The sequence below is a fragment of the Mirounga leonina genome, unplaced genomic scaffold (genome assembly GCF_011800145.1).
Source record: "Mirounga leonina isolate KUSES-001 unplaced genomic scaffold, KU_Mleo_1.0 Mir_55, whole genome shotgun sequence".
Classification (NCBI taxonomy): domain Eukaryota; kingdom Metazoa; phylum Chordata; class Mammalia; order Carnivora; family Phocidae; genus Mirounga; species Mirounga leonina.
Genome location: NW_023270816.1, coordinates 3,776,944 through 3,788,994, shown reverse-complemented (window position 1 = coordinate 3,788,994; position 12,051 = coordinate 3,776,944). Strand labels below are relative to the sequence as shown.

General features: G+C 42.8%; 1 protein-coding gene across 1 annotated transcript in view; it reads left to right on the top strand.

The window, feature by feature from the left end:
- The first annotated feature begins 1,102 nt into the window (after positions 1 to 1,102).
- The window catches only part of LOC118001916 (solute carrier family 22 member 2), a 29,880-nt gene continuing 18,931 nt past the window's right edge, over positions 1,103 to 12,051 (top strand). The window contains exons 1-4 of the mRNA XM_034992100.1: positions 1,103 to 1,553; positions 3,385 to 3,488; positions 8,926 to 9,080; positions 11,480 to 11,648. Coding sequence (XP_034847991.1) covers positions 1,143 to 1,553; positions 3,385 to 3,488; positions 8,926 to 9,080; positions 11,480 to 11,648 — 839 coding nt within the window. The 5' untranslated portion in view covers positions 1,103 to 1,142. The remainder of the gene's footprint in view (positions 1,554 to 3,384; positions 3,489 to 8,925; positions 9,081 to 11,479; positions 11,649 to 12,051) is intronic.

The following is a 12,051-nucleotide window of genomic DNA, read 5'->3' as shown; positions in this document are numbered from 1 at the left end:
AACAGGCACCTGCTTCTTGCTTTTTCAAGAAAATAAGGGGCTTGAAGCTGCAGCAAGGAAGAGGATCCTTAGGAGCGACTACTTTTAGACCCGGGCTATCCTACCCACTGGCTGGTCAATGGAAGAAAAGGAAGAAAGAAAACGGGATTAAATTTCTGGTATTTTAATTTGCAGGTATATCCACAGGTCACCTTCTCTATGGGGCAGCTTCCCGCTGTAGTAAGGATCCTTTTGCACACCAGGAAAGACGGGCTGTTTGTCTTGTGTTTAGATGCACCCAACCCCATTCTAAAGGGGCATCTCTGACCACGGGCAGAAATATCTAGGACCAAAGAAGAATGAAGATACTCCTGCCTGCATTTTCACTTGACCTGTACGTGCGGGGTGAACATTTTCTTCTTTCCTCACAAATGGGTCAAGGAAGGACACTTCAGGGTTGTAAAGCAAGAATGCCAGATTGGCATTCTTTAAAGTCTTTAAAAAGCAGAATTACGAAATCTAGAAAAAAAAATCAAAACAAGCGGCCACAACATGGGATCCCCAATGTAAAAACTTGCTGTTGTTTGTAGAATGAGGCCAGGGGTAGAATTTGCAAACCGTTTTGAATCCAGACAAGAGCTCTGACCCAAGACCATGATTCACGTTACACTGGGCAGCAAAGCCAAATGCGTGTGCGTTCTCTGTAGCACCTTAGAGAAAAGGTTGGCTGCGTGGGTGAGATACGAATATATTAGTTTCCTGGACACTGAGTTAACCAGGGAGAGATTAACAGGTCTGCGATACGTGAACGCTCTCCGATTTCTCCCTGTGTGATACAGAGGACGGCTTGTTTGCGGTGCTGGTGTGAGTTCGCACAAATTTGCCGAGAGCGGGGTTACAACGAACACAACATCTGGCCCTGTTCCTTGCTCCGGGCATTGCAGGAGATCAGCAGGACACACATCCCCCGGAGGAGGGCATGGTTGGAAATTAGCCCGAGCAAGTAAAGGTCTGGATCAAAGGCTGGTCCCTTTCTAAAGTCAACTCCCTCCCTCCCTTTGACTCTTGGTCAAGAGCTGTGCTGAGCTGGCCACGGCCTGGCTCAGGGACACCCGTACCCAGCACAGGGAAAAGCATCGGGACTCCTCCCGCCTCTCGTAATAATGCCAACCATGGATGACATTCTAGAGCACATAGGGGAATTTGACTTCTTCCAGAAACAGACGTTTTTCCTCTTAGCTCTACTCTCTGCAGCATTCACCCCCATCTACGTGGGCATCGTCTTCCTGGGCTTCACCCCGGATCACCGCTGCCTGAGCCCCGGGGTGGCCGAGCTGAGCCGGCGATGCGGCTGGAGCCTGGCGGACGAGCTGAACTACACGGTGCCCGGCCCGGGGGCCATGGGCGAGGCCTTCCCCCGCCAGTGCCGCGGCTACGAGGTGGACTGGAACCGGAGCGCCCTCAGCTGCGTGGACCCGCTGGCAGGCCTGGCCACCAACAGGAGCCACCTGCCGCTGGGGCCCTGTCGCCACGGCTGGGTGTACGACACGCGGGGCTCGTCCATCGTGACCGAGGTAAGTGAGTGCAAGACTTGCATTAGGAAAAAGCCAATAGAGTAGCTTTTCTTAAGGAAGAAGCCAGTAAGGCCCAGTTCTTACACTGTCTGGACATGCTCTTTGGACTCAGAGAATCTTATAAAGTCCTAGTTTCCAACAAAAACATGCAGCCTCTTATTTGTCTGGAATATGAGTGAAGTAGTTAAACCTCATCAAATTCTGACAAGAATGATTCCAATGCACGCAAGTTTCAGTGGTAAGAAACAAGCAAAAGCATAGCAGATTCCTGGAAATAATTCCAGGAAAAGGAAAATTTTCAAGCCTCCTCTTTTTTCCTGAAAGCCCTCCATTCTGGCAGCTGTATAACAGATGGACAGCTGGGAGCTCATGGAACTCACCTGAACGTTGCCTCACTGTGATAGGATATGTTTTTCTCTTGATGGCTGTTTTTCTCTCTTTGATTTGCTAAAAACATTTGCATAAAACCTTCTGGGGCTGGAGCTTTTCTTAAGGCACTATTCCTTTCTTAAAAACTCCGACATTAGCATCTAATTAATTATGAAGACTCATCTTAATGAATATAGAGAAAACAAAACAAAACAAAAAAAAGTGGAGACCTGCTTTTATTCGGGACAAAGCAAAATGGGAGGATGCAATTATTCTAAAACTCCAGAGACAGCCAGCTGCCTGGCTTAATTTAAAAGGACGGCTTGGGGGGCGCCTGAGTGGCTCAGTCGGTTAGGCGTCTGCCTTTGGCTCAGGTCGTGATCCCGGGGTCCTGGGATCGAGCCCCGCATCGGGCTCCCTGCTCTGTGGGAAGCCTGCTTCTCCCTCTCCCACTTCCCTGCTTGTGTTCCCTCTCTCTCTCTGTCTCTCTGTCGAATGAATAAATAAAATCTTTAAAAAAAAAAAAGAAAAGGACGGCTTGGATAATGTGAAGACATTCTGTATGAACAGACTTTTAGGCAGAGGAGCTTTTCTTCAATGGTCTAATAGTTACATGAAACCATAGATCCAGGTCATAGATATAACACCGTACAATTTTAAGAGGCTATAGAGCATGGCTTAATCTCATCCCTTCATACAGAGATGAGGAAGCTGAGGCCCAGAACTGAGAAAAATTTTGCCCAAGGCCACAGAGTGAGAGAGTTAGCAGTTCGCTCTGGAAATCAGATACCCCAACTTCCAGGCCAGCACCTGTTCTTCCTTCAACATTGCCTCTTGTTCCAAATGAGAGCAAATGTAACAGCCTACAAAGACATTCCTGCTTCCCCTACTGTTAAAGAGACAGCAAAGAGAAGCTAAACAGCCCACCTTCCTTAGGGCAGCATTTATATCCTATTTACACACCCATTTGTTTCTGTGTATTAAAGCTAGAAAGGAAAGTAGCGGGGTGCACTGGGTGGCTTAGTGGGTTAAGCGTCTGCCTTCCACTTGGCTCATGATCCCGGGGTCCTGGGATAGAGCCCACATCGGGCTCCCTGCTCAGTGGGGAGTCTGCTTGTCCCTCTGCCTCTGCCCCCCCTTCTCTCTCTCTCTCAAATAAATAAAATCTTTTAAAAATATATATATTTAAAAAGAAAGGGAAACCTGATTTCAGCTGATTTAGCCAACAACAGAATTTGGCTTAATGACATACTTCCAGAGGGAATGCTAAATAGATTATGGGACAAGTCTTCCAGTTGTGTAAAGAAAATTCATATAAGCAAGAAACAGTTGGTTTATTGCCATGCCATTCAGCCACATCAGTTCAACGCAAGGAATATTCAGTGAGTTTCCCTGGGTTGAGTTGTGTCTAATAGGATGTTGTTTTCTCTCCTGACCTGGGAAACCTTTTGCCTCTCTGTAGTTTAACCTAGTGTGTGCTGATTCCTGGATGCTGGACCTGTTTCAGTCGGCTGTGAATGTAGGATTTTTTATCGGTGCTGTGAGTATCGGCTACCTAGCAGACAGGTAGGTGCCGTGCGAATGTGGTGGAATTTAAGAAGTCCTGCAGGTCCGGGAAGCACTTGGATTCACCTGCCCCTGCTTGAATAGCATCCTTTCCCCAAGCACAAAGACCACAATTTCCTGGCCTCATGTCAGTTGTCTTGACAATTTGAGATTTCTTCTGCTGCTTTAATGAGCACGACCGATGTGACTATTTTCCAATTCCCTGGGGCCATAGAGGAACATTTCTACCTTAGGCAGCAGTTTTTTCTTGTGGGTTAGGGTCAGAAGGGAGAGTCATAGATGACTTGATCCTTTTTGTGATTCCCAATTCATTGGCCTCATCATCATTCCCCCATCTGTGAGCCGGCAGGGCCCTGAGCTCTCCCTCCTCTGCCTGCCTCTCCTACACCCAGAGCCAGTGTAGACTCTCCCTGTGGCTGTCCCTGTCTGGTCCTTGGCATTGTAGGAGTACTGAATTGGGGCCCTGGGGCCAGATGTAATTATAGGTGTGGAACCCAGGATATGATCTGGTAAAAGGGAAACTGGGTCCATCTACACTGACAGATGTAAATATCCACTTCCATAATGTCAGTGTCCCTGGAGAGAGATGAGAAAGGACCTCTCTGTATAGAACATATAGCAAATGGTCCTCTTAGATGGTCTGTGTCTTCAGGGAGCTAGTCTTCAGTGAGTTGTATGAATCCAGTGGTGCCTGTATGTCTTGTTTATCCATCACTTTGTAATCCCAGATTCTCAGTGCTGAAAGTTCTATATAGCAGGCATCTTTACCAGGTTGATGGCCAATTAGATATTTTTAGGAGTCCTCAAAAGGGAAATGAACAGAAAAATTTGCTTTATAGTTGATACTTTAGCACTCATAATACTATTTATTGGGTATTGTCCATGTGCCAGGCACCATGCTTAACTGTTTGGACAGTATCATTCTCTTTAATAACCAGTCACCCATGAGCTCAGGATATAGAACTATAGAATAAATATATGTAGTCTAATCTGTTTAATAAATTTATATTTATGTTTATTACAAAATAAATTTATATTTATTACAAAATATAAATATATATTTAATTCTGAAATAAATGCCAAATACACTTTATGCTTGTTGCCCTCCCCAACTATATCTGTGATGCAAATAAACCCAAATCCATGAGCATTATATTAAATGTAAATCGAATATTTTCTTTGACTATGCTGTATCATCAGGCTGGAGGAAAACTTGCAAGTGAGTTAGAGATTAATAACAATAACTTAATCTATCCTCTCCCAGGGGCATCTGCAGTTTCATAGCCTGGGCCCCCACTGTGGCAGCAGGAGGGAGGGGGGCAAGGCAGTTGAGGCCACTGAGCCACAGGGCAGCTCCATCCTTCACACCACTTCTGTAACTGTCTGCTTAGTCTGCGTTTAAAGGATCTTCCTTTGTGTGGGAGGCTTGTGAGGTAAAGAGGAAGGTCATCGGCTTTTATTTTTCTTGCCCCACAAGTGAGGTCTGTGGTTTGGAGAAGACCCTGTAAGTCAGGAGAGCTGCCAGCGAGGGACAATCTGGAGTCTGCCTTGCTCCAGTGTGTCTGTCTGGCCCATCGGCTCCTTACCCCCTCTCCGCTCCCTCGTTCCCTGTAAGGCAGAGATACTAACACTCAGCTGGAAGTGAGCAAATAGGTGGCTGAGCTTCACAGCTGGTTAAATAAATGAGTTAATTACTCTCATCCCACTCAAGGAGTAGGAGACCGGTTATAATTCCCCACTGACAGTGCATTCCTGATTTACAATCCTCAGTCAATTATCCACCTTCTTGGATGACCTCATTATTTTGTTCCTATTGTTGAAATCTCCTATGCAAAGTTGATTACTCATTATTCTTCCCCACAAAAACGATATCCAAACCTCCATTTCTTTTTCTTAAGTTGTCTGAAGTTTGGGTGGTTGTTGTCTCTTCCTTTCTGTTCTACTCAGGTATGCATGTGAGAGTGGGTAATAAGACAACAGCCAGTGGGAGAAAAAGAAAAGGCAAGTTATCTTTGTATATTTGATGCCTATTTCTGGACAATATTCAGATCTTATACAAGGGTACAAGAATCTCAAGGAAACTCATTTTATGCTACAGATTAAACCAACATTAAATAAAATAGATTGTCTTCTATGATGCTTTTGAAAAATAAGAACCAGCGGTTGATTAAGGTAGCTTTAAAAGAAAACCAGAAGGATATTATGAAAAGGTTGTAAATAAGGATACGGAGGTTTACACCATGTCAGCTTTCTGAAGGTCAGTTTGCAAATGGACTGGAGGAAGGAAGAATGGGCATGTGTTAGAGAATTTGAAAACAAACTTTTTATAATATGTCTAATTTATGTCATCATTCAAACCTCCTAAAGAATGTTTTTTAGTATCACCTGACACGAAAAAGTAATCTCTCACCAATTCCAGATTTGTTACTCCACTGATCAGTAATTATAAGCTCTGTATTTAGTGGCATGCTTATAAAAGTTCAATGACTGGCTTTCTGAGGGATAAAGGCTTGATGTATAGCATTTGCTGATTTCTGTAGTGTACATACTCCCACCACGGTCATTTCAAGCTACCAAAAAATGAGGTCACTGAACAAAGAGTTGGCTAGAAATATGCACCATTTTCCAGTATTTCCACTGTACAGATACAAAGGACACAAGTAAATAATCTCACGAGCATAGATAATCATCAAACATGGTGAAATAATTAGGAAACAATGTTTTTGCATATTTATTACACTTGTTTTTAATATAATTTACCTAAGTGTATGATGTAATTTTTAACAATGACTGTGTTCAACAATTAGCTCGAAAATTTTCTGAAAGCCTAATAATCAGCTCTCAAGTGCCAGCACCCACTGTCTATATTTCATGATGGAACTAGATCAGAGCAGAATCAAAGTCCCAGTGGGTCATTGTCAAACTTACCCAACTATGTGAAACTTTCCAAAACAAGCTCTCTACTACCAACTATGTGCCAGGCACCATATTGGGCATCCAGATGTGTTATATGTCGTTTAGGTTCAAAACAGCCTTTTAAAAATGATTTTCTTATCCCCAATTTGCAGATGAGGAAACTCAGTGAAATGAAAGTAGTGCTTCCCAATGTTAATGTGCATATAAACCACCCGGATTTTGTTAGAACTCTGATTCTGATCCAGTGGGGCCTAGAGTGAGCCCTGCATTTCTAACCACTCCCAGGTGATGCAGATGAGGCTTGGGCCACATTGAGTAGTAAGTAGCCAATGGATTTATGAAGCTAGCAGCACTGGAGTCCACCCCCCTCTGCTGTTCTAGCTCTTTATTTTTCATTTAATCACTTACATGATTCTGTTGCAGGGAGAAGTCTCAAACCACTATCCTAGATCTCCCAAACTTCTTTCAGCCATGCCATATTTTTGTAATAACATTATGTCCTTATTTGGAACATATCCCCCACTAAAGTTTTTTTGCATCATAGCTTTGATTTTCTGAAGGTTTCCATGCTCTGAGTTTCCAAAGGTAAATATACTCTCTTATCCACAGGATTTTATCCATCTACAGGAGCAGGACTACTATGGTATGCCCAAGTCAACTTTGGAAGCTAGAGAGCTATCCCCTGAGCAAATGTTTATAAACTCCTCAGGGGTAAAGAAAGGGATTTGGTAGGAGAACATGGGAAGAAAGGCTAAAATACTTTGTTGAGATGTGACTTTAGAAGACTTTGAATAAAAGGCCAAGGAGGTAGGGGTGTCTGGGTGACTCAGTCAGTTAAGCATCCAACTCTTGGTTTCGACTCAGGTCATGTTCTCAGGGTCGTGAGATGGGAGTCCCACATTGGGCTCTGTGCTCAGCGCAGAGTCTGCTTGTCCCTCTCCCTCTGCTCCTCTCCCCACTTAGGCGCTCTCTCTCTCTTTCTATCTCTAAAAAAAGGCCAAGGAAGCAGATATTTACAGTGGGGAACCATTAACTGAGAATTAAGAACTGAATAGCCAGAGGTGCCTGGGTGGCTCAGTTGGTTAAGTGACTGCTTTCGGCTCAGGTCATGATCCTGAAGTCCCAGGATCAAGTCCTGCATCGGGCTCCCTGCTCAGCAGGGAGTCTGCTTCTCCCTCTGACCCTCCCCGCTCTCATGCTCTCTCTCTCTCTCAAATAAATAAATAAATAAATAATCTTAAAAAAAAAAAAGAACTGAATAGCCAAAAGAGGGTTTTAAGAATTTTACCAGTTTACATTAATTACTCATGAGACTGCTTAATCTCTAAATTTCAGATTTAAAACATTCACATCCCAAATAATTGTTAATGATGTTGCAGATTATTTTTACATGGTCAGTTAATATTGAAATGGACACTAGAACACAGATGCCTACAAGCAGAACGGCTGGTAAAAAATGTTCATCCACCATCGAATGTGCAAAGTGAATGACATAAAGTGCTCATGACTCTTCAGTTTGAAGTAGATACGAAAAGATTAAATAAAACACTACTTTCTATGAAGAATCTTTAAAATACCCATTAACGGCCATTTAGGGTGTTTCTTAGAACAAAACAAGGCGGACATGATAACATGATGACAATATGAACGAGTTGTCCCAAGTCAACTTTCAGAGAGCCTGCCTTACAAACAGAAGGCAGGAAATGGGGGAGACCAAGTGTCTAGCTCTTTACGTGTAATATCTCATTTAATCCTCTTGTCAACTGGGTCAGATAGATAGGTCTTTACCAGATGAGGAAATTGAGAAAGATTGAGTAACCGGCTGACATTATACTAAGTGATAAAGCCAAAATTCAACCAGGTCTCTAAGTTTTCCCCTCCTCTGTGTCCTGGGACACTCTCTAGGTCCCTCAGCTGATGAAAACCAAGTCCCTCAGACCAAAGGTGTGGAAGCTATCTTGCTGGGATACTCCAGGACAAAGACGCCCCACTCCCACCCCACAGCTGACACCAGAGACCTTTTCCATGGAGACATGCAAATACCACAAAGTCCAAAAGCAGTGTTGAAAATGGATGGGGGAGTACATTAAACACTGAATTTTTTTTCCTAAAGCAAAAACTCTTGGGTGGGCAGTTGGTTGAGACTGTTAGTGCAAAGGCCCCCGCTCCTACGATGATGGAAGACCCAGACGGGCCCCTAGGGCATTCAGCACTGGGTGGCCTGGAAGAATCACCCCCTGCCTGAATACCCTCCACAGTGTGGGACTGAGAAGGTTCTCTAGCCCTGGGGTGAATGGGGCTCATTGTGCATAGAATTTTCACAGAGTGCCCTGGGGAAAAGTCCTGAAGCAAACTAACCTGAAGTCAGGGATTCTTTTGGTGGGCATCAATCCAAGCCTCCTGAGTTTGCATAATTCAGAGCTAAGCTCCCCTTAAGATTTCCGTAACTCCCGCGCCATTTTCTACAACCTTCATGAATCTAATCTAATTCTATGTTTTCTCTTTGTTTCTCTCCTTGCAGGTTTGGCCGTAAGCTCTGCCTCTTGGTGACGATCCTCATAAATGCTGCATCTGGAGTTCTCATGGCTGTTTCCCCAAACTATACATGGGTGTTAATTTTCCGCTTGATCCAGGGGCTGGTCAGCAAGGCAGGCTGGTTAATAGGCTACATCCTGAGTAAGAATTGCTCGTGGCTATGGCTGTGAGAACAAAGCCACGTTGCTGCCAAAATCCTCAGGAGACGGGAGGGGGCTTGCCAAAAAATGGATCCAGCTTCAAGAAAATGTTGAGAGATTTTTTTTTTCTTTCTGTATCAAAAGGATTTCTAACATCTTTTCAGTCCACTCATTCTGTATTCTTCCTCTAAAGAAAACAATGAAGACAGAAATGAGGGTAAACATCAAGCCATCCAGATTCTAATATAACTTCTTAGGGAAAAGTTTTCTGTACCCTGGGGTGGTACACACAGAGAAAATCTAGCCTACCAGGCCTACACATGGAAAATTCAGTGGTGACAGATATGTTAGACTTAGAAGGGACTTCACTGCTTTGCATAAATGGATTCTAGGAAATCTCTTGTTATCCTCAATGTATATACATGGAAAGGGAGAACATGAGCACTGTGGAGAATCTAAGTTCCCCAGCCACTTGTCTGACGAGGAATATCTTTCCATCCCACTCACTAGCAGCCAGAATTACACGGAAGATCCATGAAGTATAGGAGAATATTTGAATCCTAACAGCAGAGCATCTTTAAAGCCACATTAAGAAAAATTAGCATCCTAATCAGATCTTGGGAATGAACTCCATCTTTCTTTTCCCTTGGCAACAGTCAAATAGCATCCAATGAAAGGAAATGGATGCCTTGAAATTGAAACCATCACCATCATAAAACCCTGGTTACCCATGGGAGCTAGAATATGTGTGCTTAAAATTGTACCTGGTAAAGTTAACTTGCAACTCAGAAGAAAGATGCTGGATGCTATTATGTGCTGTCCTGGTAGACATTTATTTTTATTTATTTATTATTTTTTTTAAAGATTTTATTTATTTATTTGAGAGAGAGAGAATGAGAGACAGAGAGCATGAGAGGGAGGAGGGTCAGAGGGAGAAGCAGACTCCCTGCCGAGCAGGGAGCCCGATGCGGGACTCGATCCCGGGACTCCAGGATCATGACCTGAGCCGAAGGCAGTCGCTTAACCAACTGAGCCACCCAGGCGCCCTGTCCTGGTAGACATTTAATCTATATGTGGGCAGTGAAGTAATTTATTAATGTACTGTTATTCAATCAATAATTTGGTTTTTAGAACACATGATATGTAGAAATATGTATAATTTAATTGTATAAATTTAAATTTCAGCCTTCTGCCCATTAATTTCTTCTCCAGTCCCTCTGACTGTCCTTGAGGTACACCTTGCTGCTTGACCTCTTTCTGCCCCATGACCCCCAGCCCCCGTCCGTGACCCCAACCACGTCGAAATATTTCTATTTATTGAGCACTTACAGACTTTCGCTTAACTTTGTTTTAAATACTTTTTGATCATTTGCAGTAATATATAGAAATACCTTTTGAGGGCATTTCTATATGGTTTATAAATAGTTGAAGTCTTTAACATGATTACTAAACATTAAAAGCCAAAGGTCTGTGGCTCATGGAATAGCTGGAATTTAAATTCTAGTATGTTTGTGATATAGAAATGACTATCCCCTAAATCCATGTACTACAGACCTCACACATCTGTCAAGATGCAGTCATGGAATGGGACAAAGCTGATTATTCTACCACATGCAGTGGTGTGCTGATAACCTGGCTTTTAGAAAACAAAAAGCCCTGATTTTTGGTGTTGTCTGATTTCTAAATTGCAAATACTCCCACCATGACTGACTTTAAGATACCAATGGGTTTAATAACCACCTTGCAAAATTCCTGGAAATTTAAAAATCAGTTCTTGCAAGACAGTACTAGTTGACCAATCGGTATGGAAACCCACTAAACCCACTACCAGGTTTCCCAGCCATTTATACCCATTATCGGGATTGCCAAGAAAATATTTAACTCATATAAGAGAACGAGCTGTATTGAGATGTTCATTTATAAAAACCACCTACAGTCTCAAGTCAATCTTTGATCCATTTATTCAGGACTTAAATTACCATTGCCTTACTACCCTAGATCAAAAGTTTGCAAATAAAAACAACTGGATTTTTTTTTAAAGGCAAAAACAATTTAAAAAAATAAAAACAACTTTGGATTGCTTCAAAAAAATTTTTGCATGTATCTGAAATCCAGTTGCATTTGCCCTTGAAATTATTCTCTAAATCACACATTTTGCTCACAATGGCGGGCCTCTCACCCCACCCAATGTGGAATTACAAGATCTTAGATTAATTAGTGTGACAGCAATAATTATAACAAAATAGGCCCTAAGGAACGTTTAAAATCTTTCAGAAAGCTATTTAAAAGACTTCTAGAATTTGGCCTCTTTTTCGAGGTTGGCATGCTCGTTTCCCCAAAGTTGGACAGCCGAGCCATTGTCCTACTGACTTGCATTGACCATTTGGGTTCTCTCTGCAGTTACAGAATTTGTCGGGCTAAGCTATCGGAGAACGGTGGGCATTGTTTACCAAGTGGCCTTCACCGCGGGGCTCCTGGCATTGGCTGGGCTGGCCTATGTGCTTCCTCACTGGAGGTGGCTACAGCTCACTGTTACTCTGCCCAACATCTGCTTCTTGCTCTATTACTGGTAAGTCCATTTGGAACAAAAAAGGAAATAACTTGAACTATTTCATTTCTCTGAAAAGGCTGCCTCCCCTAATCACACTATCCTTCCAAATTCCAACGTGTCCTTCACTCTTTCCTTTCATGAAAAGTCCAGGTCCATGTTTCAGGATTAAAAAAAAGAAAAACATGAGCTTCGATCTGTCTTCTTCTCTAGAAATCAAATGTCCTTCTACTTTGGGCTTAAGAGTTTTAGATTTATGTCTTTTCACATTATTTATTATTATTTTTTTAAATTTTATAAATTATTTTTTTAAGATTTATTGATTCATTTTTGAGAGAGAGAGAGAGAGAGAGGCCATGTGAGGTGGGGGAGGGGCAGAGGGAGAAGGAGAGAGAGAATCTCAAGCAGACTCCCTGCTGAGCTC